The sequence below is a fragment of the Carassius auratus genome, chromosome 17 (genome assembly GCF_003368295.1).
Source record: "Carassius auratus strain Wakin chromosome 17, ASM336829v1, whole genome shotgun sequence".
NCBI lineage: Eukaryota > Metazoa > Chordata > Actinopteri > Cypriniformes > Cyprinidae > Carassius > Carassius auratus.
The window spans coordinates 24,210,699-24,238,056 of NC_039259.1; the positions used below are offsets into that span (position 1 = coordinate 24,210,699).

At 36.8% G+C, this 27,358-nt stretch overlaps 1 protein-coding gene across 4 annotated transcripts in view; it reads right to left on the reverse strand.

The window, feature by feature from the left end:
- Positions 1 to 27,358, reverse strand: part of npas3 (neuronal PAS domain protein 3) — a 290,739-nt gene that overhangs the window by 256,006 nt on the left and 7,375 nt on the right. For 2 of the 4 annotated variants that reach the window (XM_026286529.1, XM_026286528.1), the window contains exon 1: positions 19,318 to 20,139. The exons of the other annotated variants lie outside the window; for them this stretch is intronic. In XM_026286529.1, the coding sequence (XP_026142314.1) occupies positions 19,318 to 19,367 (50 nt within the window). In that variant the 5' untranslated portion in view covers positions 19,368 to 20,139. Of the gene's footprint in view, positions 1 to 19,317; positions 20,140 to 27,358 lie in introns of those variants that run through there. 4 annotated transcript variants of the gene reach the window in all.

Consider the following 27,358-nt stretch of genomic DNA (forward strand, 5'->3'; position numbering starts at 1 on the left):
ACGAAGCGTCATGTATTCTTGAAAATAAATACAAGTGAGGGGCAAAAAGCATAAAACCTACAGTATAAACTCTAAAAGCCCAAGAGAGGAGCTGAAAAAAAACTTATTTAAATGCACATGAATGGGAATTTTATCTGCTCTCTCCTATTAAAGTTTGCTGCTTTATCTTCTAACTCCACTGGCTTTCCTCCGCGTTCGCTCGGTGTATTACAGAACGTCCAGCGCAGGTCACACCGAACAGAACCCCAGCCACATCCTGGACCTGCCTGCTGGAATTAATGTGGCCGGGAAGCAGGCGTCGCTATCGGCTTAAGACCATTACCACGTGTCATTTGTCATTTTCCTATGATACCACAATATGCTAACATTTAATTTTCTGCCGCACTTTATCTGTGGCCGAGTTTTCTCTCTCTACGCTCTGTTGTCTTTGACCTATATACATACAGCAGGCTAGATGGATGAGAAGAGAGCATCCATCGCTCGGCCTCCGTCTCTGTCAGGCATCAGACATGCTGACAGCTTCCCCTCCACTCCGGATCACCTGGGTCTGCGGACAGTGGAAAGAAACTGTGCCAGATCCTTCATAAGAAGGAGAAAAAGAAAAGAAGTGGATGCAACATACTTTGTGTCTACATTCTGACTCTTACAGTAATTGTTTTATTAGGGATGCATCATTTTCTTTCAAGTTCTTTCAGACTATTATGGGTGTCATATCTAGGCCGATAACGGAAGCAGATCATTTCAGGATTTATTGTTTCCTGATCATAGCCAACAGTATAGGCTACAGTGTAGGCTTTTTGTTGTTGTTTCTTTGTTTGGTGGTTTTTTTTTTATATATATATATAAAATAATTAGGCCAAAATTCAATTAGGATTGAATCCCATATAAAGTATCCCATTATTATAATTGTTATAATAACTGCCAATTTTTGGACAATTCAATTCATTTTATATAAAGAAAATCCAATGGATTATCCAAAATGGATAAATACAATTTTGTGTATAATTTTATATATATACACACACATATAGCAATGCACCAGAAATTAATTTTCATCTACAGATGCTAACTACTATAATAAAACTATTACTAAAGTAGTTAGCATATATTGATCAAAATAAATTTGTATTGCATTACGGATGATGAGAATAATATTAGAATAATGTCCGATTTTTGATAGGCAAAATGAAAATGATGACCAAAAATAATTTTGCACCAAAACATTTTTTGATAGTAGCCAATAATTATTTTAATAATGGCAAATTATTAATAGCTGAAATGAAAACACTGAACAAAAATATTTTTTTATCGATAATCAGTAATTATTATAATAATGGCTGATTACTAAAGCATGCAGGAACACTGGATGTGTTTTTTCATTGGCTCTCCTTGTTCAGTCTAATGCAGCATGAAAGAAAAGCAGAGAAAGCAAAAGACACAACACACATTACTTAGATAAAACACGGACTGGGGCAACATGAAAGACCTGGCTGCAGACACCATATTTCAATGAGACGCCCATCTAACGCTAAAATAATAAATACAAATGGATCGGCTGTGGGAAGATTAGAGGTCAGAGTGGTCTGCAGAAGAAAGAGGGACTTAGAGGAAGACAGACGACATAAAGCAGTGAGCAAGGACTAGATGACAGACAGACGGAAAAGGCCGTCCAGAGACAGGACGAGCCGAGATGAGACTCAGCGGGTGAAAACAGCGATCAATCATGTGACATCACCGATGAACTGCTTTGATTGGATCAATTCATTCTGTTGCTGATGAGCAGAACAGATAACAGTGGTGAGACAGAGGCGATATCACATGTGTTTCAAGTAGGGTACGAGATTTGAGAGGCATTTATCGATGACAATGAGACTGCAGTTATGCAAAAGCTTAGCAGGAAGTGACGTCATCAGTTGAAATCACTCGTGGGTTTCCACACACTTACTGTTAGAGACCAGAATGCCTGTTTTAACACAAGATTCTGTGCTCAAGAGTCTACAGACATCCCACAGTTCCCACAGCGGAGGTTTGCTCTCTTCTGAAAACAAATTCTAGGCTGCTTGTCCTCCATATATCATAAAGTGGTAGTGTGGTTAATAATCAGCTCTAGAGAGCAATAATTAGACTCCACGAAGGCCTAAAAACCCTTTGCCGTCACTTTTCAGTCAGCGTAAGCGTCATTAACACGAGCAGTGAGCAGCAAACCCTCAGACATCTGCTCCAAACCTTTGGTCAACCAAAACTTATTCTGTATCTATGTGAGAGAAGTATAGAATACAAGAGCAGATTATTTATTATATTAATGTCAAAATCATTGTAGTTTCATAACCTCAATTTTAGAAGCAGTGTGTAATAATTAGAGGCGATTGTACCAATTATTTTATCTACTATAGCTAACAACTTATATCTTACATGGGAACAATGGCCAGTATTATAAATAGGGCTGGCTCAATACAACTTTTTACTAAATGTATTTACTGATTAACTGAAATAAATGAACTTACACAACATTCTAATTTATTGAGATGCACCTGTATATACAGTATACATATACATACATACAGTATTTTTGGGAAAGTCGTGGCCTAATGGTTAGAGTTGGATTTGTAACCCAAAGGTTTTTAAAAAAGAAAAAACATTGGTTGACTACTGTTAAATAGTTTAAAACATTGCACAGAAAATGTCTATTATCATACATGAAATTAAAACAAATTCTTGTATTATCTTCTCTGGTAATAGAACAATTCTGTAATTTTTTTATAATACTTCAGGATTACTAATAGATAACGAATAACTATTAGATAAAATATTTCAGGACCAGACCAGATGAGAGTGAAACCTGAGCGATCTTTCCCTCAAACACTTCCTGTGCCGTGATGCTGAAACACATCAGCTCATGGCCACTAGCAACCAGCCAAGGCTTGCAATCCTCTCCGTCTCGATTTCTTGTGCCCTCTGCTCTCAGCCCTCCCTCTCCACATTCAAGCCGTCTCTTTTTCTCTCAAAGACCTCTGACTGTCCAAGCCCTCAGCTCGCGCTCCATCCCCTCTTTCATGTGTCTGCTCACTGCAGGTCCATTTCATGTCACGGCCAAGTAATTACTGATTTGTTTGGGGAGAGGAGGGATGGATGGATGGATTTCATTTCAAACGAGACATGAGGATTAAAATAAGATGTAAACATTAAAATTAGAGGGAGGAAAACGAGAAAGATTTTTCTCTTTTTCCCTGAATCAATATCATTGCTTTGACAGCACACTGAGCTTGTGTGAATTGAATGTGTCTGAACAGATCGCTAAAGCTTTGAGCGCGAGCCAGTCAGGGACAGACCTCAGAGAGAACACTTAACGCTTTCAGTCGCAGCCAAACCAGAGAAACGGAGAGAAGCACCCAGAAAGAGCACAAAAAAGAGAGAGTGAGCGTGCCAGAAAAGGAGGGAGATGGACTTCTAACGGCAATAGATGCTGATGAAACGGCTGCATGTAATAGGACTTGCACTCTGCCACACAATGCTGCATTAAATGGCGGTCAGGAAACGTCCACTGCCTTTACAGCGCAACCGGGACCTGCTCGATTTTCCAGGATTTTCAAGGAAGTGGGGTTTTTTTTCCATTTATTTTCTACATTGGGATTCTTAAAAAATGTCAATAAAGAATTCAAAGCCACAAATGAAATCTGCTCCGAGATTAATCACAACATTAGAAACTTCGATTCGAAGCAAAAATTACAGTATATGAAAACAAGAAATAAAGATACAAAACTGTAAACTTTTTGCCCAAAAAATAATCTTTCAAATAAATAAAATAATCTACTTATCCTATAAAGCTTTAAAAACAGAATCTGAAAAAGATAATGGTTATATACAATGTAGGCTGTACTTACTTGATCAAAATACAGAAAAAAAATAATTAAGATATTAAAAAAAAATAAAAATAATAATAATAATAATAATAATAATATAAATAAATGTTATTATTATTAACTTTTTTCTAGATTAATGTTCTAAAAAATAATTTTCTAATATTTTGTCACATGATCCTTCAGAAAGCTTATAAAGACTGTTTTTGCTAAATTTGTGTAAGCAGTACACATAAAAAACATGAACATTAGAAACGCTGTACATACCAGATCCGTCGTAAAAAAAATCATAAAAATATCTGTCACGCTGAATGACAACAAAACATTATTCAACCCATATTTTCAGTTATTTGAAACAGTAAACACTTAACGTGCATCACTTTCGTCAATTTTATTTGATGCAGACACCAAAATATGATGCTTTGTCTTGGATCCATATAAAATAAAGAGGTATGAGGGATAAAATAAAAGTCAGGTGCATTATTTGCAATGCTTTATGGGATTGGACAGTCACTGCAGAGTTCTTTAGCAGAAATTTGCGTTTCCACGGTAACACTGTTTTCTCTGGAATGCGGATACTGTAGTTCTTTGCTGGAATTTTGGCAATTAAACACTAAAATCGCACTTGTGGATTAAACAGATCCACACAAAATAATTTAACAACCTATGAGCTCACAGTGCGTCTGTCTTGAAAGGCTCCCGCTAAAAATCAATACCACTATGGAGAACATTAATGGGGTTTTACTTCCTGTTATGCTCTCCACAGACAGGAAAGAGCATCTGTCCCCGTCCCCTACGACAAGCCACACCCAAAGGCCCTCGCTCCTGATGAAGGTACAGGAGCCGTTTTATTTTGTATCTCTTCTCTCATCACCCACATTCATCTTGTTCAGACAACTTGCTCCAATCCATAAAACAGGCATTAATATGAAGCTATCATCCGGCTAAGAATTTTCATTTTAACTGACAAGGTGCCCCATTCATCACCGGTGGCGTCTCTATGTGCTCTCTGACTGCTGGAGAGAGAGATACAGGGAAGCTGTTCAGACGCTGCCCAGAGCCAGAGAACAAAACTGCAGCTAAGCCTCTTCAGCCGGGGCCTACAGAGAACAGACGTCTTGGACCTGCTGTGGGCTTCTCAATACCTGCAAAGAGCATTCAAGTGTGTGGGAATGCTTTTGGCTTTTTCAGGAAGAAAAGACGCTGTCTGAAATGCAACATCAGAGAATGTCAAAGGAGACGTATTCTACACTTATGTACTTTTTGTGTATTTTTCTCCCTCAAGCTCACATAGAAAAGCTTTTTTTAAACCAACAACAGCTGTAGATTTTGTTTTTTGTTTTTTTGTTTTTTTGCCAGTGCAAAAACTGATTATATATGGAATTCAATCTCATTCTACTCTAAAATAAGAAGAATATGTTTATTTATATATTTTCAAAAATGAAAATATGCTGAAAATTAACCCTCAGACCATATAAGACAAGACAAGAATTTGAAGGATCGTGTCACTTGCTCACCAACGGATCCTCTGCAGTGAATGGGTGCCATCAGAATAAAAGTCCATACGGCTGATAAAAACATCACAATAATCCACAAGTAATTCCGCATGACTACTGTCCATCAATTAACATTGAGTGAAATGAAAGGCTGTGTTTGTAAAAAACTAATCCATCAAGCTGTTCTTAACTTCAAACCGTTTTAACCAAAATTGCTTCCTTCAATTAAAAAGTAGTCTAGTCTGAATCAGGAGAGAAATATGCACAGATCAAGCATGTTTATTTTAAACATTTTCGCTTTTATTATGAGAGGACAGATCAGAACTGACAGGAAGCAAAGTGGGAGAAAAAGAGGGGAGGGGGGTGGGATTGGGAGAGGTCCTCGAGTTGGGATTCGAACTCGGGACGCCGACAGCGCAATGGTGCTATATGTCGGAGCTGCACACAGGGCTTTCGGCAATGACTCAAGCTATGTTTATACGTGAAAACAGTCCAAAACAGATGTTATTAGATGGACTGGAATCGTGTGGTACTTATTTTAAGATTATTATCAGCTGTTTGGACTCTCGTTCTGACGGCACCCATTCACTGCAGAGGATCCACTGGTGAGCAAGTGATGTAATGCTAAATTTCTCCAAATCTGTTCTCATGCAGAAACAAACTCCTCTATATCTTGGATAGCCTGATGGAGAGTACGTTTTCATTTGGGGGTGAACTATTCCTTTAAGAATGTTTTCTGAATCTGGCTCCTGCTTTGTTTGCAATTTTGGTTCGTTTCATTTTTCTGTTTTCTGTGCAACTTTTTAAAAAATCTTTCTTTACAAATATTACGTGGAGGTCAAAGTGTTTTGAAACCCAGACGGGAGTTCTGTGGAAGATCCTTTAAATCAATAAACGTTCTAAGTTCAATAGGGAGGGAGTATAGTATGTCGGAATAATACATCAAACTCCATTTCAAACGAGCAAGGAAAATCCTGTTTTCCACGATACGTCCTGTTTAAAGTCTTAATAAGGAATTCCCACAAAGACGTCTTCAGAGCTCTCACACAGCAAAGCGTTTGCGGTGCCTTCACCTCTTCTGTACCTTTGAGGATACAAGCCATTTTCCTTCAACAGAGCGGGACCTAATTCCAACAGACAGCCTCTTTCCGCGCACCAAATGCGGAAGTGAAAGGCCATTACTGTATTTGTCAGAGAACTCATTAACGGATTCACATCACAGAGAAGGACAATATATGCACGTGCGAGGGTTAAACCGAGACAAAGCGAGACGGAGGAATACAAAATGCTGTAAGTGTCTGGAAACGGTCTCGGCAGAACATTAGCACGAGCAGAAGGCCATGGGGGAGAGAGAAGATCCATTTTAATGAGCATCACAACTTAACAAAAATGTTCTCTGTTTCCATTTCTGACAATTTTGCCAATTTCATAGTAAACAAGCATAGAGAAACAGTCTCTGACGGCATCGCCTTGATATGGTAAACAGTCTGGCTTTGAAGTGAAGTGTCAGATTATACATTGCTGAAGTGAGATTTTTAAGATTATTCTTGTTATGTCTAATGATGCAGCTCATGGAAAAATAAATACATGGACATTTGCAGCATGAAAAATAATTTACAAGGCATCAGAGAGCGGGAGAAAGAGAAAGCTAAATGTTTTCCCTTCGCTTGGCAAAATGACTGGGGCATGGTTGGGGTATGATATTGCTAAAATATTTATGATGAATAGCGGGCACGCACGCCAGCGGAATCGCAGGACTTCCTGTGGAATGTGTCTGGGAGCATACTGTGTGCCAGCTTCACAATAACCCACCCCCCTCTCTGTTCACACTCATCCAGAAACCCTCCCGCACACAGCAGATGCTGCGTTCATCTGCTGCGCTACACAGTAACTGTCCAAATATTGACACACAGCTCCGTCCCCCACTGATTTCTTTTAACCCTTCACCATTTGCTCATGACGCATCTCTCCTCCGCGTGTCTGTAGGCTTTACACTCAAAGTTCAGCAGACGCGATAAAAGAAATTGTGGCAGTCACACTAAATTACTCAATTTTCTGAGATTAATGAATTCAAGAATAATGTAATTAAACAAAAAATGACAAATTTATACCAAAATCAGCTGATACAAAATTAATCTGACAGTCAGACCTAATTACTCAAACTATTTCAATGTTCTAAGATTCATAAATGTAAGAAATATATAAACATTTAAAAAAAATTATAAAATTATATAAGCTGATGCTAAAGCAAAGTCAGGCTAAATTAATCAAACTACTTAATTTTTCTAAGATTAATGAATTCTAGAAATATATAAAAATAAAAATATAATTATAAAAATCAGCTGATGCAAAAATTAAAAATAAAAACTGCAGCAGTAAGACTAAATTACTTAAACTATTAAAAATTTGTAAACTTCCATTTAGACCATTTATGGAAATTTGTGATTACTTAGAAGTCTTGAAGATAAAGCAACCCTCTATGGACAACTTGGTAATTGAATCGCCACTGGCTAGTACATTTGTTACTTTACTCTCCAGACTGATATATATAATAAATGTTTGTAAAATGGCACAAGTTGCAAATATGGTGGAATACAGTAAAAATAAAATAAAATGGTGCACTCTTTAACGAAAAAAATTAGGATATGGCCTCTTTAAAAAAGCTTTGCAAACAAATGGAGACCGTCTTAAACCTGTCCCAATAAAATAGCATAAACATTTGTACACAACTAACTTCCTGGACACGAGTTTAACATCTGCTCCTCACAGACAGACAGCTAATATGAGTTTATGACTTTCTTTGAGGCACCTCGGTGATTCAGAGAGGTCTGCACTCTGTTGCGATTTCTCAGGCAAGTTTGAGTGGGCACTGAAGAGGTAAATCAAGACTGCTGGGCGAGACACACATCTGACAGCAGAGAGAGAGAGAGTTCAGAGGAAGATCTCAGCACACACACTGAGCCGGTGGCCCCCTCAGTCCTGGCCTGGAGCACACTTTCCATCCTATTTCTCTCTCTCTCTCTCTCTCAGTCGCTCTCCCGCTCGCTCCGAGACTTAGTCTGACCACAAGATGAACAAGTCCAACATTTACACCATCTTAACTGCCAATACAGCACTCCCTGTCATCTCCACATGATGCTATTTGAGGCTTGGTTGGTTTGGATTTTAAAATGAACAGTCCACTTTAAAATATAATACAGTAAAACGTCAAAAAATAAAATTGTTAATATTTTATTACACGACTGTATTATATTCCTTACTCAGCAACAATTTCTTGATATTATATTACATTACATTACATTATATTATATTATAATTCTTACTTGGCAACATTTTTGGTACGTCTATAACTGTATGATGAAGCATTCAAAGGAATAGTTTGCACAAAAAAAGGAAATTGTGCAATCACTTACTCACCATCATGTCATGCAAAACCTGTATTTTCTTTCTTCTGTGAAACACATAATAAGATGCTAGGCCAGGTATTGATGCTGTTCTTGTCAATTCATAAACATCTTTATGATTATCCTGGCTATATTCCAAATTATATTAGTGATGTTAAACAATTAATCGAGATTAAATGCATTCAAAATATTTTGTTGTTTACATAATACATGTGTGTGTACTGTGTATCTTTGTTATGTATTTGAAAAATCTGAAAAACTTAAAATTTTCCAATTCTAGTTATCAAATCCCTGTGGCAACACCGAAACTAGGGTTGACATCGATACCGGCCCGAGATCACGACCTGAGCAGATCTCCAATTCCCCGTGTTCATTCCCACCCCTCCACAGACCTGACCGCCAAACGATTATCCACATTCTTAACCACTCACACTTCTTCTGTCTCTGAGGTACAGTATTTCAGTTTTTGTCTCTTAGGTAAAGACAGAAGAGAATTGCATAGAACAGAGGAAGTTGAGCAGTAATTTCTGTGGAGAGGAAGAGGGAACGAGCCAAATATCATGTGTAACATCTAACTGACACCATCAGAAGATGACAACAACGAGAAACATTAGCTTTCGCTATCAGGAGCTCTGTAAAACTACAACATCTTCAGTACTGGAAGGATAATGCGCTAGCCTAAGACAAATTTCTCCAAGTTAAGCAAAGGAAAATGTTAATTTGGTTTATATAAAGTTTAGTTGAAGTTGTAAATAACATAGATTATCGGAATGATTTACAACAAAAAATATCATTTCAGTTTAAAAATTCATGTTTAAGTTAATGTTTCTTGCCTCATTTTTCCCCAGTGTATAACTAACTTAATTAAGGGAAATCTTTATAATAATAAAAATACTTTACCCACTGAAAGGCCATGTGTAAGATTTTACCTACACAAACAGAGGGGGAAAAAAACGTACAGCTTGAATGAAAATAAATATCACAAAATTGAACCTGGTTTTGAAGTCTTTCAATAACTATTATGGTTTAAAGCCAAAGGTAGAGATCCGCTTACATGTAACTGTCTCAGAGGATTTACAATAAACTAAGATCAACAACTCAAAACTAAATTTATTCCCTGGACAAATAAACCAGTAGAGGCAATGGATAGTTTTCCTTCACCATGTGACCAGGTTTATTGTCTGGTATTATAGCAGATAGACGAGTTTAGCGCAGGATTTCAGTTTGAGAATACAGACTGATAGACTTCCAGTCTTCCATAAAATTCTGCATCTCAGCATTTTCAAATCAGGTTAATGCTTACAAAGCAATAATGTTTTCCCCCTCTCTCTTTTTCCCGAAAGTCTTTACAATGTATTTAAATGAGAGATTTAGTTAATGAGTTTGGGCAAAGTCTGGAACAGTCTTTGAAGAATTATCATTCTCATTAATTTTCAGAATTATCCACTGTGTTGTGATAGCTGTCATGGACTTTAGAGTTCAATTAACTAAATACTGAGAACGTATATATAATATAAATACACGTGTGTCTGAGTATGTATGTATGCACGACCCTACCCGAGTGCGAACGTATTTGCGATTTGTTTTATTACAAATTTCTGCAGTTTACCATTTCATTCTGGGTTTATGCAATAAATATGAAAGTAAACAATTCCAAGAAAGCAATCCATGATCCAAGCAAGCTAAGATCTTCTACTTAAGTCTGCATCACAATGCAGCATGTGTCTGCTATTCTGTCTAGTTTTTGTGCTCAAATCCAGATTCTCTGGTAAAAGCTAGAGATTACCCACAATGCCATGCAGGAAAATCATGACAACAATAAATGAAGGGCACAGAATGCAGGTGGAATAATTCAGGCCCTTTCAAGGACACGCATCAAAGAACATTTCTTAAAGAAAAATAAACTAAAAAGTATTAATCCATCTGATGCAAAAAATTGTGGCAGCCACACTACTTATTACTAGATTTATAGATATTAATTACATTTTTAAGAAAAATTAAAAATAAAGTTAGGCCATAATCAAAAAACAAAAATGACAGTACAGATATCTATAATATTATAACATAAAAATAACAATAATTATCAGTTAAAGGTCAACTTGAAACAAATTTCGTAATCCTGCTTCAATTCTTTATTTACATTCTGATTAAACACTATGAAAGATTATTAATTATTTTCTTTCCTTAAAATATGAAAGCAATACATATTATGCATAAATATGCATGTACGCGTTGTGATTTGTTTTCTAACAACTTTGACCATTTTACAATTTCATTCTTGGTTTATAAAATTAACATGCAAATAAACAATACCAAAAAAGCAATCCATGATCCAAGCAAACCAAGATCAAAATGCAGCACGTATCTCCTGTAAGAACAAGAGAATACCCACAATGCCATGCAGGAAAAATCATAACATAACGAAAGTTGAAGGGCACAGAATGCAGGTGGAATAAATCAGGCTATTTCAAGGACACACAAATCAAAGTGTTTCTCTCATTCTTTGACTTTTGCACTTAAGTAATTACTATAGGAGTAAACATTTGTTTTGTTTTCTATCATTTCATCCTGAGGAGTGCCCACATCAGAGGCATAAGTGTTTCATTATGCCTTTATCTGTCCACAGTTCTTGTGAAGCAGGAACAATTAACCCTGCCTTCAGTGTGATTGATATAGGCTTTGCTTTCAATTTGTTCCACTACACAGATCATGAAATTCACAATGTGCCCATCCTTATTGACCTAGACTTTCAAACACAGGGGGCTACAATGAGATGAAAAGAATTAAAAAGAAGAGAGCCGTGCAGCCATGAAATGACATAGGCGAGAGAGAAGGGAAAAAAATGGATGTGACCTCACAAAACCTCAACTACTTCAAGTACGCTTTCTGGAAAGTTGTTTTCTGTTCCGTCGAAAGCTGTGCTATACGTTTCTGCTTTTTGAGCACCGTCTGAAAGGCGAAGGAGAGCTCTCGAGATGTCGGCATGCACGTTTATGTCGTGCACATGGCTTGCTTGTTCTTGAGCAAAATTGAAATTCTATCACTCTTGCCAAAACCAGTCTTTCAAATGTGTACCCCTGAGCTTAGTTTGTAAATCATGAAAATGCTTAAAAATAAAAGGAATGAAAATGCTTGTTTGTGGTATACAGTTGCTTTAATAAGACTGACGGAAAATACTCTGGGTTTTCTCATGTGAATTGATTGTTCATGGTAATTCTAAACGGACAGATGGACGGACGGATGGATGGGAACTGATTTCATTGTAAACTAATGGCATATAGACAGAATAGATAGATAGAACAACAATACAACAGTACAATAGAATAGAGAGATCGATATAATGAAGGAATAGATATAACGAAATAGTGATTGATAGAATGATAGAACGATGGATGGAACGATAGGCCTAGATAGAATGATAGAACGATAGATAGATAGTAGAGCTGCACAATTAATACAATTTCTAATCACGATTACAATTATGGATGCCAGAATTGCGTAATCGTTCAAAGCAGCAATTAATCGTTCAAAGTCCCCTTACGTTATTCTGCATGCTTAAGATGTTATTTTAAGGGTGTTTCCAATTATTTTAATTTTAGTTATAACATTATAATACCATTTTATATTTTAACTTTTTTTATAAATTTAAAGAAGAAACCAATCCGATGTACATTAATAGTTAACATTTGAGGCATAGTACTATAGAAAAGCACTAAACATTTTTTCAGTTGGTTCATTTTCATCTAAAAATACGGCTTGCAGTTGCATTAAACAATGGTATAAATATCATTCAAAGTTAATTGTAATGCAAAATTGCAATTACAATTTCAAGGGACTTATCGACCAATATATTTTTTGTCATAATCATGCAGCCCTGATAGATAGATAGATAGATAGATAGATAGATAGATAGATAGATAGATAGATAGATAGATAGATAGATAGATAGATAGATAGATAGATAGATAGATAGATAGATAGATAGATAGATAGATAGATAGATAGATAGATAGATAGATAGATAGATATAATGACTGAATAGATAGAATGATGTATGATGATGAATGAACGAACAAACAAACAAATGAAAGACAGACAGATAGGATGGATAAATTTAGAGAATTGTAAACTGTTAATTGTCCACATTATTCTAACTATAGGCTATTAACAATTGTCAATAATGTGTACAATCAAAAATGTGCATTTATTGGATTTAATTAGACTCTGAACTATCCATTTGATATACTAGTAAATATAGCACAAATGTCATATGTCCCTTAATAAAATGCTCTTTCCTCTTGCAAAAGCTCTGAAAGCTAGCGTGTGTTTACTTTAGCTGATGGCTATTGTGCTGTACAGCATCAATAAGCAATTTGACCTTTTCCCACAGTCTGCTGCTGGAAAGGCCTTCATTTGTCAGGACTGTGAGCTAATTTTAGCCTTTCCCTGAAGAAAGACCTACTGTTACTCCATTACACGCCACACACGGACAGATATATTATCAATTCAGAAAGTTTGCCATTGGTACGTCAAAGCACAGGAAGTGGCAGGAGACACAGAAGTGGCTGACACAGCGTCCTGCGGTGCTGCTTTAGATGAGTGTACCCGGTGATAAGCCTGGGAAAACGCCGGCACAAAAGCAGTCAGTAAATCCCCGCAAAGGGGGCTTCTTTAGGTGACGACATGCGTAAGGAATGCTATAGAGAAAATACCTCGGCGTGCTGTAACTCCTTTGTGAGACGAGGTGATGGGGGCTTACCTCCATTTACAGCCAAATCACAGCTATGACATTCACTTATTAAAGTGACAGGTGGGCTAGCGAGCATACGCGCCACTAAATTTATTTATCAGGGTGTGCAGTGGGTATTACAGTGAGGTGCGAGGGCGGCATGTGTCGAGTCATGTGAGCGGTGTCTTCTAGCAGCTCTTCTGCCAAACAGGAATAATCAATTGTAATTTTGCAGCCGAAACTCTGAATCTCCTACAAGGTCCATGCAGATGTGGATGATCAAATCGATGCTTGATAATAGGAACTACTATTTAAAATGATATTAAAGACATTTAAAACATATTTTACTTCTGTAATGAGACGTATTTCAGAATATTCATCTGGAATATTCTGGAATTCATTTTACATTATTTTCTCACAGGAACCCAAATGTTTTAAACACACACACACACACACATACATATATATATATATATATATATATATATATATATATATATATATATATATATATACATACATTATACATACATTCACCAAGTACAACATGACCCTAGATCAACATTCCAATGAACCAATCAGAACTGAGATATAACTTTTCAAGGAAATATCTATTTTAGGCTTACAGAATTCAGGGTTAGGGGCTTCTACACCTTTGTTGCTTAGCTATCATTTCACACTAATTATAAGAGGAGTTATGGGTAGAGTTAGGTTTAGGGATTGGGTTAAGTCTAAATTCTTGGACAGTAATGTTGATCCAGGAACATGTCTTACTTGGCAAAATCACGGTGACCATGTACACACACAACACACACACACTCAGATTTATATTGCTTTTTTATTACATGCATAATTTATGTATGCAAATAAAATTGAATGTACTAAATCCAAGAATGCAGGTTTGTGATGATGTAAATCATAAAGCTTTTACATTTATACTTTACATCAAACACTATACATTTTACATGTGTATACTGAATAAGAGTTGAAATATATAAGATTAATATAATCACTGGCCAATAACAATTTACAATTTGTGACAGTACTGAATCAAGCAGTTATACTGTATCTATGCACATTTAGTACTATGTGAATATATTGGTGGGTGAAAATGGCAAAACAGTTTGTATTTTGCCATGATATAAACAATCAAGCAGTTGAGTTCAGGAAAAACAAAAGTAGCCTAACAGTATTTGAGTGCTATTATGCTTCTGTTCTATATTTTCATAGCTATGGAAAAACCATCTCACATCCAAATCTAACTCAAGCTTTCAATATCTTCAAATCAAAACGATAAAGGCATTGTTCAATGTGCGCAATATGTGCAAATCCAAACCCAAATCCAAGTATGCAATGCATTTAAATCCATTTTCCATACCAATGCATATAGAGAAGGATTACACATGTATTCTGGAAGCGCTGTGGAGTTTGTTCGGGCTCAGAAGTGCTGCTGGAACACTAGAGGGGGCGAGTAAAGGGCAACGCTTGCTGCCAGCAGTAGATGATCGCAGCACAGCCAAACCAAAGAAGCAGATGGGAGTCAGCGGGCAGAACATCTGTCTTTAGAGCCAGATACTAAATGAAGGTCTTAAAACCACTGTGGACATTAAACGCGTAGAAGGGGAGCTCGGGTTTTACCGCAGCCGCAAACCATAACAAAACCTGTGACATTCAGAAGCAACACTTTAGCCGCCTAGAGCACGATCATCTCTGATCTCTTCTCTCTGGCATAAAAAGGCACGTATGTACTGACTTAAGTCCTTTGAATTTAAAGGCCTTCCGTATAGAGACGTCAGCTATACTGTAAGTACGGGGAAACCAGGCCTAGTTGACACAATCAAATGTCCAGGTACAGTGATTATGTATGCTGGTTTCAAACGGTTTAAAAGATGTTTTGAAGAATGTTGGTAACCAACCAGCTGCTTGTAGCCATCGACTCCCATAGTATTTTTTTTCCATACTATTGAATTCAATGGCCACCGGCATCAGTTATTTAAATAAACAAAACCACAGTGACGTACATTCAGATAACACACTAAATAATGAAAACTGTTCAGCACTTCTCAGTGTGAAGTTGGACATCTTTGATTACATTACATTTTGCATGAATGATTTTGTTATTTAAGTATTTACTGTTTGAATCATGATGAAAAGCCTGTATTTGGTCATTTAATGGCAGGTTAAACTGTGACAACATACCCCATAAAGTGCAATAATACACACCACTACTGGGGCACATTGCCACAAAAGATCAACATACAGTATTGAATAAATATTTTCTTGGACAAAAATTGTGGAAATTAACAAAAAAATAAGTAAATAAATAAAAAGAATTAAAAAAAAAAAAAAAGTCACATGATAACCAAAAAAAACTTCAGTATCTATACACACAAAGGCAAAAATGTAAAAGGTCATTCAGTGTGCCATTGCACTGATCTACCTTCAACTGATTTCCTGATATGTCCATAAAAACCTCAACTAAAAGAACAATCAAACACCTCAGCTCAGATGTAGAGATGTATACATCTGACTCGATGAGCTGCGCAGTAATGCATCGAGAGACTGCACGATTACCTTTGCAGGATGCATCTTCTTTATGTCTGCCTCTCTGCTCTGACCTTCACAATAACAGAGACGAGTGGTGGCTGGCGAGAGCCGCAGTAATCACCGCACAACACGCAGAGCACCAGCCACAGATGGGGGCTGGAAATCCCTCTTAATTGTGATAAATACACATCAGAATTGCTTATTTGCTTCCATTCCATGCCGCGTTTGTAGCTGGCGAATTAACGGGTGGAACTGGTGCGTCCTTTGTGTGATGGTATAGCTCAGCTTGGGCTGTCTGCCTCCCCAGCATTTGGAGAACATTGCTGCTTTGTTTCCACCATAAACATATGCATATCTAATACTCTGTGACTTGGGAATAAAAAAATGATCACAAACCCAGCACACTGAGGCTCCTGAGCATTTAGCGAGATGCTGATATTCATAATTTCACATCAAAGGATTATTACAATGAGCAGCAACATGTCGGAATGCGATTATAATAACAAACAGGCCAATTTTCATCATTTACATGTATAGCTGACATGAAAGAAGCTGCAGCGTGACATGCTATAGTCCAATTGTTAGTTCATTTTATTATAATCATTGTGCATGCAGCTTTTATGAGCCCATATTAATTTAGAACCTACACAAAATAAATCTGCCACACTGCAGGCCCATTTAAAACAATCGACGGTGAAAAAACTAAAAGATATACACTTTCCCTTATACATTCATTTACATTTTTAACCTGAAACAGAAGCGATATGCATCACATATGGCGTCTTGTTAATGGACCTGTTGATACACAAGCTATTTTAGAGACGATACTTTATAATGCAACACCAAATAAACCCCAAGCATTTCACAATGCCACAGCACCGCTCTCAATCTATGGATCCACTGCTGCACCGTAGGAGAGGAAATGGAACAATTTAGCACTTTTGTTTGCTCACAGTGAGGGAGGGAGGCATTGCTTTCTTCAACACAAAGCCAACTTTGTGTTTAGTGTTGTGTATAAATTCACGCCAACCAATCTCTCTCTCTCTCTCTGTGAATTCGCGTCCAACTCCTTCAGAATTGCTTCGCCCAAGAGCACAATCCCTCCCTTCCCAAAACTCGCTACAGCGCTAGTAACCAGCACTGCATTAAAAAATAAACTCCCAAACCTTCCTTGAGAATTTCAGCCCCAGTGTTATTCGGTTCAGCTCTCAAGTGGAGCCACGTAACGAATCACAGAGTGCAATTTAGCCCTTCAGAATGCCGGTCGGATACAGGTGATAAAAGAAGCACTCATGCACTGGCTATGAAGTCCCCCCCCCTCAAAATTAATTCCATCTTCAAGATTCCTATCTCTGCGATATGCTCGGAATGGCACACAAATATGCTCCCGCCAGAAAGATTACTGCAGACTGACTTGGCATAAACATCTCCTGCTGTTATGACTGGCAGGGGGTGGAATATAATTCTAATGTGGTGGCCTATTTAGACGTAGGTGCATTAGTGTAATCTGTGTGTTCCGAGTGGGAATTATAAAATAATCGAGCTCGATGAGAGTTTTGTCAAGCTTGCTAATGATAACCATTCACAGTCGGGTCAGGCACACAATCTTGTGGAGTTGCTACAGTATATGAATCCGGCTGTGTTTACATTGTAAAATGTCACTGGCTCTACAGCTGATATTTTGTACACACACTGCAGGTGAATTATTGCATACAATTTAACATTAGTCCAACAAGCTGTATGGCGCACGCAGTGCGGTGTGAATCAGTGCTGCCTTATTTAATACTCCTGAAAGCTAAAGAGAAAAAATACCTACAATAGCTATTGTTCATTTGAGTTTATGTAAGAAGGACCAGTGATATTCTAAAACGTAACTGACAGCCACTTGTCATCTAAACACAAAAAACTGATGCATTTGTAATAAAATGTTTTGATGACACATACCTGACTAGTGTAAATAAGATTCAGCCTTGTTGTAATTTCAGATCATTAGTAAGTTCATAACTGCAGATTAATTCAGCGCAACATCTGTCATCTGAAGACAAAACAGCAACACAACAGTCATATAAACACTTCAGATCACAAAAACGAATCCTTAGATGAAAGAAATATGCACGTGAAATCCATCTACATTTTCTAATATTTACTAGTCCTTAAACAGCCACTTGATGATGCTTTATTCGCACATTAAAATAGTCTTATCACAACTTCAGATCTAGACATCAAATAATTTCATAATTGCAAGATTTGGTGTACCACTAAGTGTAAATAGCGTGATGAACAAATACTATTCACACAAGATTGTAATATAGTACCAGCATTTAAACATGATTCATGTACACAACAGATTCCGATCACAAATTCTGATCGATAAATGATGACAGCAATTTCATAACTGGATGAATTTAGTGTCATGTGTTCTTCATCATCAAGCATTTGTCAAACATCTGCTTTATGCACATATGAAAATAGTTGTGTATCACAATTTTAGATCTATCGATCTTACAAATTAATTCAGTACAACACCTGTCCTTAAGTGTAAAAGACACCAGGAAATATACTCAATAAGCAGCAGAAAAAAGAAAAAGAAAAAAAATCTATATCTTAGCATGCACCATACTTTATAAAATAACAACAAATATAAGTTCTAGTGACTGTAATCTTGCACCTGTAATGTAGCCTGTGTGTTACCACCAAGTGAAAAGCATTTCAGCTACTCAGCGACATCCTTTAACATACACCTGACTACTGTATAGAACTAGTCTACTGTCATTTCAGAGTGCAGATTTATTTAGTCCTCAAATCACAAACCCATCAAGAGTTTCTGATCCAACAGAGGACTCAAACCCACATCAACCTAAGTTGAAACTTCGTCAAACAGCAGCTTGGTGCACATTATTTCACAGCAGTAAACAGTGTGTTTAACTCAGATTGGCCTAATGCCGCGAAAACAAACGCCGAGCGGATACAAAGCTGCAACATGGTCGCGTTCGAATGTTCACAAATTTCCCGCGAAACCTGCCAGCAGTGCGATATACGCCGAACACATTCAACGGTCATGTCCTCTGTTCTGTCCACCAAAACACACACACACACACTTTCTCTCTCTCAGACACACACGCACAGCAAACCCACACACTCACGCTTTCTGTCAGCGTGTATTTGGTATACCTGTTACCCAGCCCCTCACACACACTCCTGCGGAAAGGGCAAAGTTTCACATCAGTCCAAAATGCCCGTCAGCGCACGCGTTTCCACAGACACACAACAAACCGAGCGTTTACCGTTCTCTTCTGGAAGGGTCTTGCTGAATGCTGGGCTTGGTGGGCGCCATCTTCCTGCAATTATTAATTACACTTTTTTTCCTCCGGATTTCACGCGGCGAGCAGCTGACAGCGGAACCGGGAGCATCGAAGCAACGCCATCGGTGATACCCGAGCGCTCGTCCCCGTGTCTCCGTGCGTTAAGACGCGATCAGACGGGAGCGAGACCAGCCGACGCTGAGATCCAAAGGCATGCCAATAAAGTGAGAGGAAACCCGGTGACGCTCGTGCGATCCGGCGGCTGTCCTCGCGGGGGAAACGAAGGCAGGAATCAGTGCACGAGAGGGGCTTTTACATCACGATGTGCCCCTCGAACACAGCCGCTTCTTCCCTGTATGTTTGTCCGCATTTTTCAGCTTTTTTCCTGCCTCTCTCTCCCTCTCATCTTCCTCTCCTGCCGGCGCAACAACGCCACTCAGTTGTAGTTGGAAATAGTTTGAGTTTTTGGGGGAATATACAGGTTGTTTGTGATGCATCAACGAAAGGCTTGGAGAAATCGCTTCATGACACCTTTTAACGTTTGAATGCTAATTTGTGCTTTCGTATTTTCTGTAAAGTGTCAAATTATATGATTGACAGCTGTCAAAATCAATCAACATGCCAAGTTGATGTTTTTTAATCTGAGACTAAATTATTTTAAAAGTATCTCTTTTTTTTGCATTAAATATATAAAAGCGATACCTCTTATGCAGTATTCATCTGTTAGATTCAAAGATAAGTGCATTAGAAAAACGTGCACGGTGCAAATATGGAATTTTTCATTTTATTTTTATTCTTTTTTTTTTTTTTTTTTTTTTGCACTAATGCACATTCAATATATTATTTATATTTGTCTAAATGAATCCGTCTTGACGTGAATAAAGGCCTGTTTCTGATGTGCACTAGAACCTGTGACCTGTCAAGGTCATGGGGTGACAGTCACCCCTTTTTAATGTCCTGTTCATTGTGTTGTGCTCTAAACAGACTGTTTAATTGAACGTGACAGTATATGTAAGCATGTGTGCACTTGATTCTGCTGATATACTAAGATCAGAACATTCACATCCATTAACGCCAGTCTACGCTTAGCTTTAGTAGATGATGAAAATGAATGTGTGAATTTATGTGAAAAATAAAATAAAATAAAAAATAAATCTGTTTAGCAATTTTACAGACTTTACAAAGACTTAATGTCTATTTGTATGAATCTAAATCACACAATGTGATTAAGTGGTGCTTTCTTGGCTTAGGAGATTGACGTTTTGCAACTATATATATTTTTTAAATATCTTGTTTAATGTATTAAAAACTATTTTCTAGGATGAAAGTAAGAATTATTCATTCATTTTTGCATTCAGTTGTCATTTGAAATGAATAAATTAAGATAATTTTTTTCTGAAGTGAGTTTTCTGTGCACTGAAATAGTTCACAATGCCAGTTTTGTAATTATCACAGTTGCTTTGAATATTTGAAATGCTTATTTGTATGAAATGCAAAACATTTATATCGACTATAAATCATAATATCACTTATCTTTACATGTGTGTGTGTTTGTGTGTGTGTGTTCTGGAATTTGACTCATAGTAAAACTTTACAGCTTCAATAAACGGCTTGCTTTATATCTTGTGGTCTTTTGTGTCTAATAAATGAAGAAAACCCCGGATCTCAGTGAAACGGAGACGTTAGGAGTCTAAGTTTACACTTTAAGCAACCTCCAGGGAAATCCAGTATTGCTTTATATGTAGGCTAAACCTGTTAACGGTGAATGTGAGTAGTCCTATCATACACTTTATCTCAAGTCTTGATGATTTATTACCCTGATTTATGGCCTGATTTATGGCCGTACAGTCCGTGTAGATTGACAGGTAGTCAGAAGTGTGCATGGTCAGTTTGGATTGATTTATGACTATAAGGCCTGTCAGTCAAAGCGGTTGCCTTGCCACTGGGTCCTGTGGCCCTTGATTGACATGGCAGAGGTGTGTAAATCAAAAGATCAAAGAGATCTCAGATTTGACTTGTGTTGTGTTTATTACTGAATATATGATTGTTGTATCTTTAACCAGAGCAGTGGGGGGTTTCTTATGATGGTTGTATCTTTAACCAGAGCAGTGGGGGGGTTTCTGTGAAGTCCTGTTGTTCACACCTAAAGACAGTGGGGAGGTGTCTGGGTTTTTCCTGGGGGGAAAAAAATGGCGGTGCAAAAGTGAGGGTTTTGACGTCTTGGCAAGATCAATGTTTGTTTGCTCTATATGGTGTTGATACCTAGGCACCGACAGGCCACATGCCCCCCCGTCTACAAACACATTTGAAAAGGAGGACGATGTCTGGTGTCTTTCCAGGTGAGAATTTCAAAGAGTGAGAGAGACAATTATCTAAATCATCAACTAACCAAGCCGCTGAAGAGATAAATAATTGAATGTTATCTGGAATTAATAAAATCAAACAGGCATTCCTTAATGTTAAGAAAATACTATCCATAATATGTGGTGTTTAAAAGGAGTTGAAATCTCACGTTAATTTTAAAACCGACTTTAAACACACACACACACACACACACACACAAATTGGTTTTCCATGTTCTATGGGACATCCCGTAGACGTAATGCTTTTTTAGACTGTACAAATTGTATTTTGCATCACCATACACCAACCTTACACTTAAACCTACCCCTTACAGAAAATTTCGTTAATTTTAAGATTTTCATTCTGTATGATTTATAAACTTGTTTCCTCACAGGGACAAAAACAATCCCCAAGGATTTTGGATATTGCCATCATTGTTCCCCATAACATGGGGGTATACCTGAACCACACAAACACACACACACACACACACACACACACACACACACAGTAAAACTGAGTAAACTAAATTTTATTTATGAGCAAATTCGTATTTGTTGTTTTTACTTTGTGTTATGTAAGAAATGTTTTAATTTAATAATCTAACCTGTAGTATGTGTACTGTAAATGAACAAATATACATTTAGCTTAAACTCAGTAAAATAATTACACCTACCATTTTAAAAATGTTTAAAAGATTACACATTGTGTGTCACTAAAGCAAGGCACACTGTCTATTGTCTTAAAAAATGTTTAAATTACCTGATGAACAGCATTGTTTCTTTAGATCATTTATGCACACAAGTGCTTTTTTCGCAAGAGTAGAAAACTCTTTGGATGTGTTTGGCAAAAACATCATTTCTACATCTTAAATGTATGACTGAACTTTTCTCATTCGACAGAAATACTATTTTCTAATTATTTACCCGGCCTATAACACTTGGTGTAAATGTTCTTACCTAGAACAGAAAACATAGACTTTGACTATTTGACTATTTTGTAGGCATCATGTAATGTTAAATGGTTTACAAAAAAAAATTTAGCACCAGCAGCTGTGATTTTCAAAATGAAAGAAATGTACAAGCTAAGGATGTTTCAACTATTATCATCATTTCCTTTTGACTCTGATAAACTGGTAATGAATTTTCTATGCAAGTGACACAATATACAGTTCTCATACTATTTGTGTAGATAGCTGTACTAAAACATTTATGACTATTTTTGCATGCCAGCAGATTATGTCGAGGGTGTTTCACATCTAAGAATCACAATGTTTTGTAAATGACATTTTTCTTACACCTCAAGATTTAGCCACATCAAGATTTTGGACGGCCGTTCACAATTTGTTTGTTGGACTGTACGTTTTTAGGTGATCTTTGTGTGGTGTCATCATAATAGGAATAAATTAAAATTAAGAAATTAAGTTACAGTTTTTCTCTTCGAGATATTTCTTTTAGTGCAACTGTGTCTGTCCAAAAAGTGTGATCACATGAAGCATCGACACAAAAATGAAATCTGGCTGTTTTACACTTAAAACTATTACAACCTAAACAAATGAAACGGTTCCACTGAAAGCTGCACACTCATTTAAGTTTGAGCATGTTAAAGTTTCCACACTCCTGTGTAGATAAATTTTATCCATAACCTTTTGCGTATTCACGTGACCAAATCACTAAGAAAGAGAGTATAGCAAGAAAATGTTTACAATGCATATAAAATTCAGAATACAATTGTTAAAAAAATGTATGTTGATTTGTAAATGGTATTTTTTTATTAATCTACTAGATTAAGTCATCTTGTTCAGATAGCAGATGAATCCATTCACATTTTGTTTGTTTGGCCGTTTTTGTTTGAAGACTGCTGTAAGTTCATGCTAACTCTCGCGTGGGAAAGAGAGCAGGGTGAGCACATCCTATTCATTTAAGAAAAAGTATTAAATATTTGACCAAACGTTTTTATTATTTTGACAAAACACAACAACATTAAAGAATGTTATCAGTTCCTATGGCCATCTTCTTTGACTCAAATGAAGCAACATCTCTGGTGTACGTAAGCATCTACAATGTGTGTATGTGCTAAAAATCTGTTTCTCCACTTCAGACAGATTTGTTAGATGGGCTTTTGTTGTAATACAGACACATTTGAGAACTACGATGTTCTCACTTTTGTAATGGTTATAGAAAAATTCAAACATAACTTTTGCATACGGATTATCTGTGAGCAAAACTGACTAAAAAAAATCACTGAATTATGAAATGCAAAAGCGTGTACGGCATTTGGCAAAACAGGATTTTAGCTGTAATGAGCACATAAGACAAAAATTGTCAATGTGTGACTTGTAAATATATATTATTTTATTTTATTTATTTATTTATTTTTACCAGAGATAGTCGACTGATCTGTTTACATGTTGTTTTGCAGTTTTCTGATGAAGAGTTTTCTCTGACTGTGGTCAAACATACAGTGCCTGTTCATAGGAATTTTTACAGCATAACTACAGCATAAAAATATCGCCCCTACATCTAGAGCTCTTGTTCATATAGCTGATGATGATGTTCACATTTTTATTTGTCGTACTCGTTAGTTTCAACATTTCTACTGGACATTAAAGAGTAGGCCTTTATGTCAGAAGCATTAGCATCTACTGTGTGCTAAGATTTTTCTGTTTTCTCCACTTTTGGTGGATTTGCTAGAGGGACTATGTGACCTTGTTGTAATGTGATTACGTTTAAGATCCATAAGATTGCACTAAACGCCCTTGAATAGGTTATAGACATACTCTTCTATACAGGAAATATGTTTCCACAACAGAAATATGTATCAGAATAACAAATACCTAATAGTGAAATCCTCTCTTCTAAATTATTGTGAAAACTTTTAATGTCGATCCGGCCCACCAGCCGTGTATCTTTTTCATTGTTTTTTAGATAAAGACTATTCCTCGAGTTTGGTCAAACAGGCAAAAACATGAACAAAATAGAGTACAAGATGATTAAATGATTGTCAAGAGACTGTTTAAACTGAGACTGTGATGCACTTTAGAGCTTTTTCTGGTCTACCAGTGTCACAAAGACACATAATAGCCACTACCTCAACTTGAAAATGAGTCCTGCCATTTTCTGTTCTGACTGTTACACTTAATACAAACCCGTCTATTACACTTAAAGTTAGACATTAAAAGTCAAGGATGCCACAGGAACTATTTCCTTTCTCTGTTTCTCTAAACATCACACTGGTAAATAAACCAGAGATCACATGTAGAAAGAATTAATTGAAAGGGGCATGTTTTAGTCCATTTTAGATGGTCTGCACCAACACATGTTTTAGATGTTTTAGGCATTCATCAGACTAACAGGTTTGATTCGGGAAACACACACGACTGGAACTGTGTGTGTTGTCATGACTGTCTTTATAATTGATCTACTTTTACTTTTAAAACAACACAGTGAGAAATTATGGTCTCCGACAGCATGGGCCCCTGAAATGTTGTATTATTTCTTTGTTTTCACAAAATATCTAAACATTTATCTATCTTAAAATATTAGTTATTACGTGTTTACAAAGTTGTCGTGTCCGACGTTTACATTTTTAAGAACATCTGATATAGTTTATCATCTTTTAAATTTTATAACATATGTTTCACCAAACCTTGACGCCTGAAAAACGGGTTTAGCATCAGTCCATATTTCAGTTGTTAGCCAGAAAATGCAAGTGAGCCGATATTTCATTACCGAGATAATCTACATGATGTGAAACTAGCTCACAGTTACATTAGAGTTTTGGGTTCTAGTTTATGTTGAATAGTGTTCGTTACTGCTCCAAATGTTTAACACCACATTACTCCATTGTGAAGATATGTACTGTACAAAAAGTTTTTCACTGTAGTAGTCCAACTCTGAAACCAGACCAAACAAAAATGAGCTTGAGCCTTAGTTGTGGCAGAATTATGTTTTTTATGATTTCTTTTTATCTTTCCATGATTTGTGCGTGTTGTTCTGAACCACGGTTTCATTTTTAACATCACAATTCATATTGTATTGTCCTGTATGATTGTAAAAAGTTTTTTGTGTGAGTGTCTGTTTTTTGTTTTTTCTTTTGCAAACAGAACTGCTGTAAAGTTGGCGAGCTCTTTGTGTTCTCTGCTTTACTGTGTTTATATACGTCAAAATTCTTTAAATTTGCTCGATTAAATAAAGTATTTAACACAGTTTTGGGTAATGTGAGTGTGTGTGAATATAGAGGATCTACAAATATGTTTTCTTGAAATAGCCATGTAACACTCTGAATCGAGACTGCTTCTTTTAAATATAACATTAACACATTTTTCATGAGCTCAGGCCCATTGTTTTATAAACCACGAAATATTAAAATGTGATTCAACATTTTATTTCAACAATACATTTTTGAATATACATTCATACACTGAAGTAGTGAAGAAAATGGTCAAATTGGCATTATTAACAAACAGTAATAATGACATTACAGGTGGTCTAGCCAGAAAAGAAAATCTCTACAGGCCAGCATGTTTTGTTCTAGTATGTAGTTGACGTAAGTTTGAACAATCTCACATGTCATGGAACCATAATTTTTTGAAACCAACAATGTACATAAATCTGTTACACATGTACACAGACAGAGAACCTCGTTAATGTCCATCTCATCGTCACATTCAGACATCACATCCAGAATTTTTCTAGTCGTTACACAGACTGATTCTTTACTGGTAATAAACATACTAGTCAAATCAGGCCATGGGTTATTTTTCAGGCTTCTTACAACATTCATTTCATTCTTAAGATTTTTTACACACTTGGTATCCCCGGTACAATCATGATTTGGATTCTCTATGACCGCATGCATCAGTTTGATCATTTGTTCTCGGTAACGCTGTTTAAACATAGTGTCTATGTAGTCTGTTACATGACACGCTTCCCCCGGGGTGCAGTCACACTTCAGCTGATCATCCGTAGTGGCACCAGAACTCCAGTTGCAATCCATCTGCTTTTGTGCAGCGTCAGACATCCTTTTCAGAATTTAATTCAAGAGATAAACTTTGTACCCTAATCAATATAGAATGTTGTCACCATTTCCCAGAATCTGGACTGGCTGTATTAATCCACGACGATCCAGGCCTTGTGCAATTTCAGTTTCAATTTCTGGTTTATGGTTCAGATCCGTCGAAGCCTTATTATTTGAAAAATTAGAGACTGCATCAGTTTCAGACAAATTTGATTGTTGAAGCTGATTCTGTCAGCCCATGTAGATAATGTTTTGATCAACAAGATGTTGCAGTAGCTCCGTTGACCGTGCTGTAAAACCCCTTGTTCGCAGATCTAGGAAAACCTGCGATAACTGCAGAGTTTATGAGGTCAGCCGCTCACAGGGGAAGAAGACTAGCCACAGTCACGAGGAAGTAGTGGTGAATCTTCTGTACATTTAAACAAAAATGGGTTGGTCTTGTTTCTACGTTTCAAATGTTGCCTGGTTGGTTGTTGAGATGGGGGTGTTGCACTCTAAAAGTGGAGGAGGGTGAAGGGGCCTAATTAGGGATGTGTTTTGACCGGTGAAGCCTAGCTTATGTCACCAAAGAGAATTCTGTCATTTTCACTGGAAGATATTTGGATTAAAGATTACGAGGTTTATTAGGATTTTTGTTAAGACACTTGTTTCAAGTAACGGT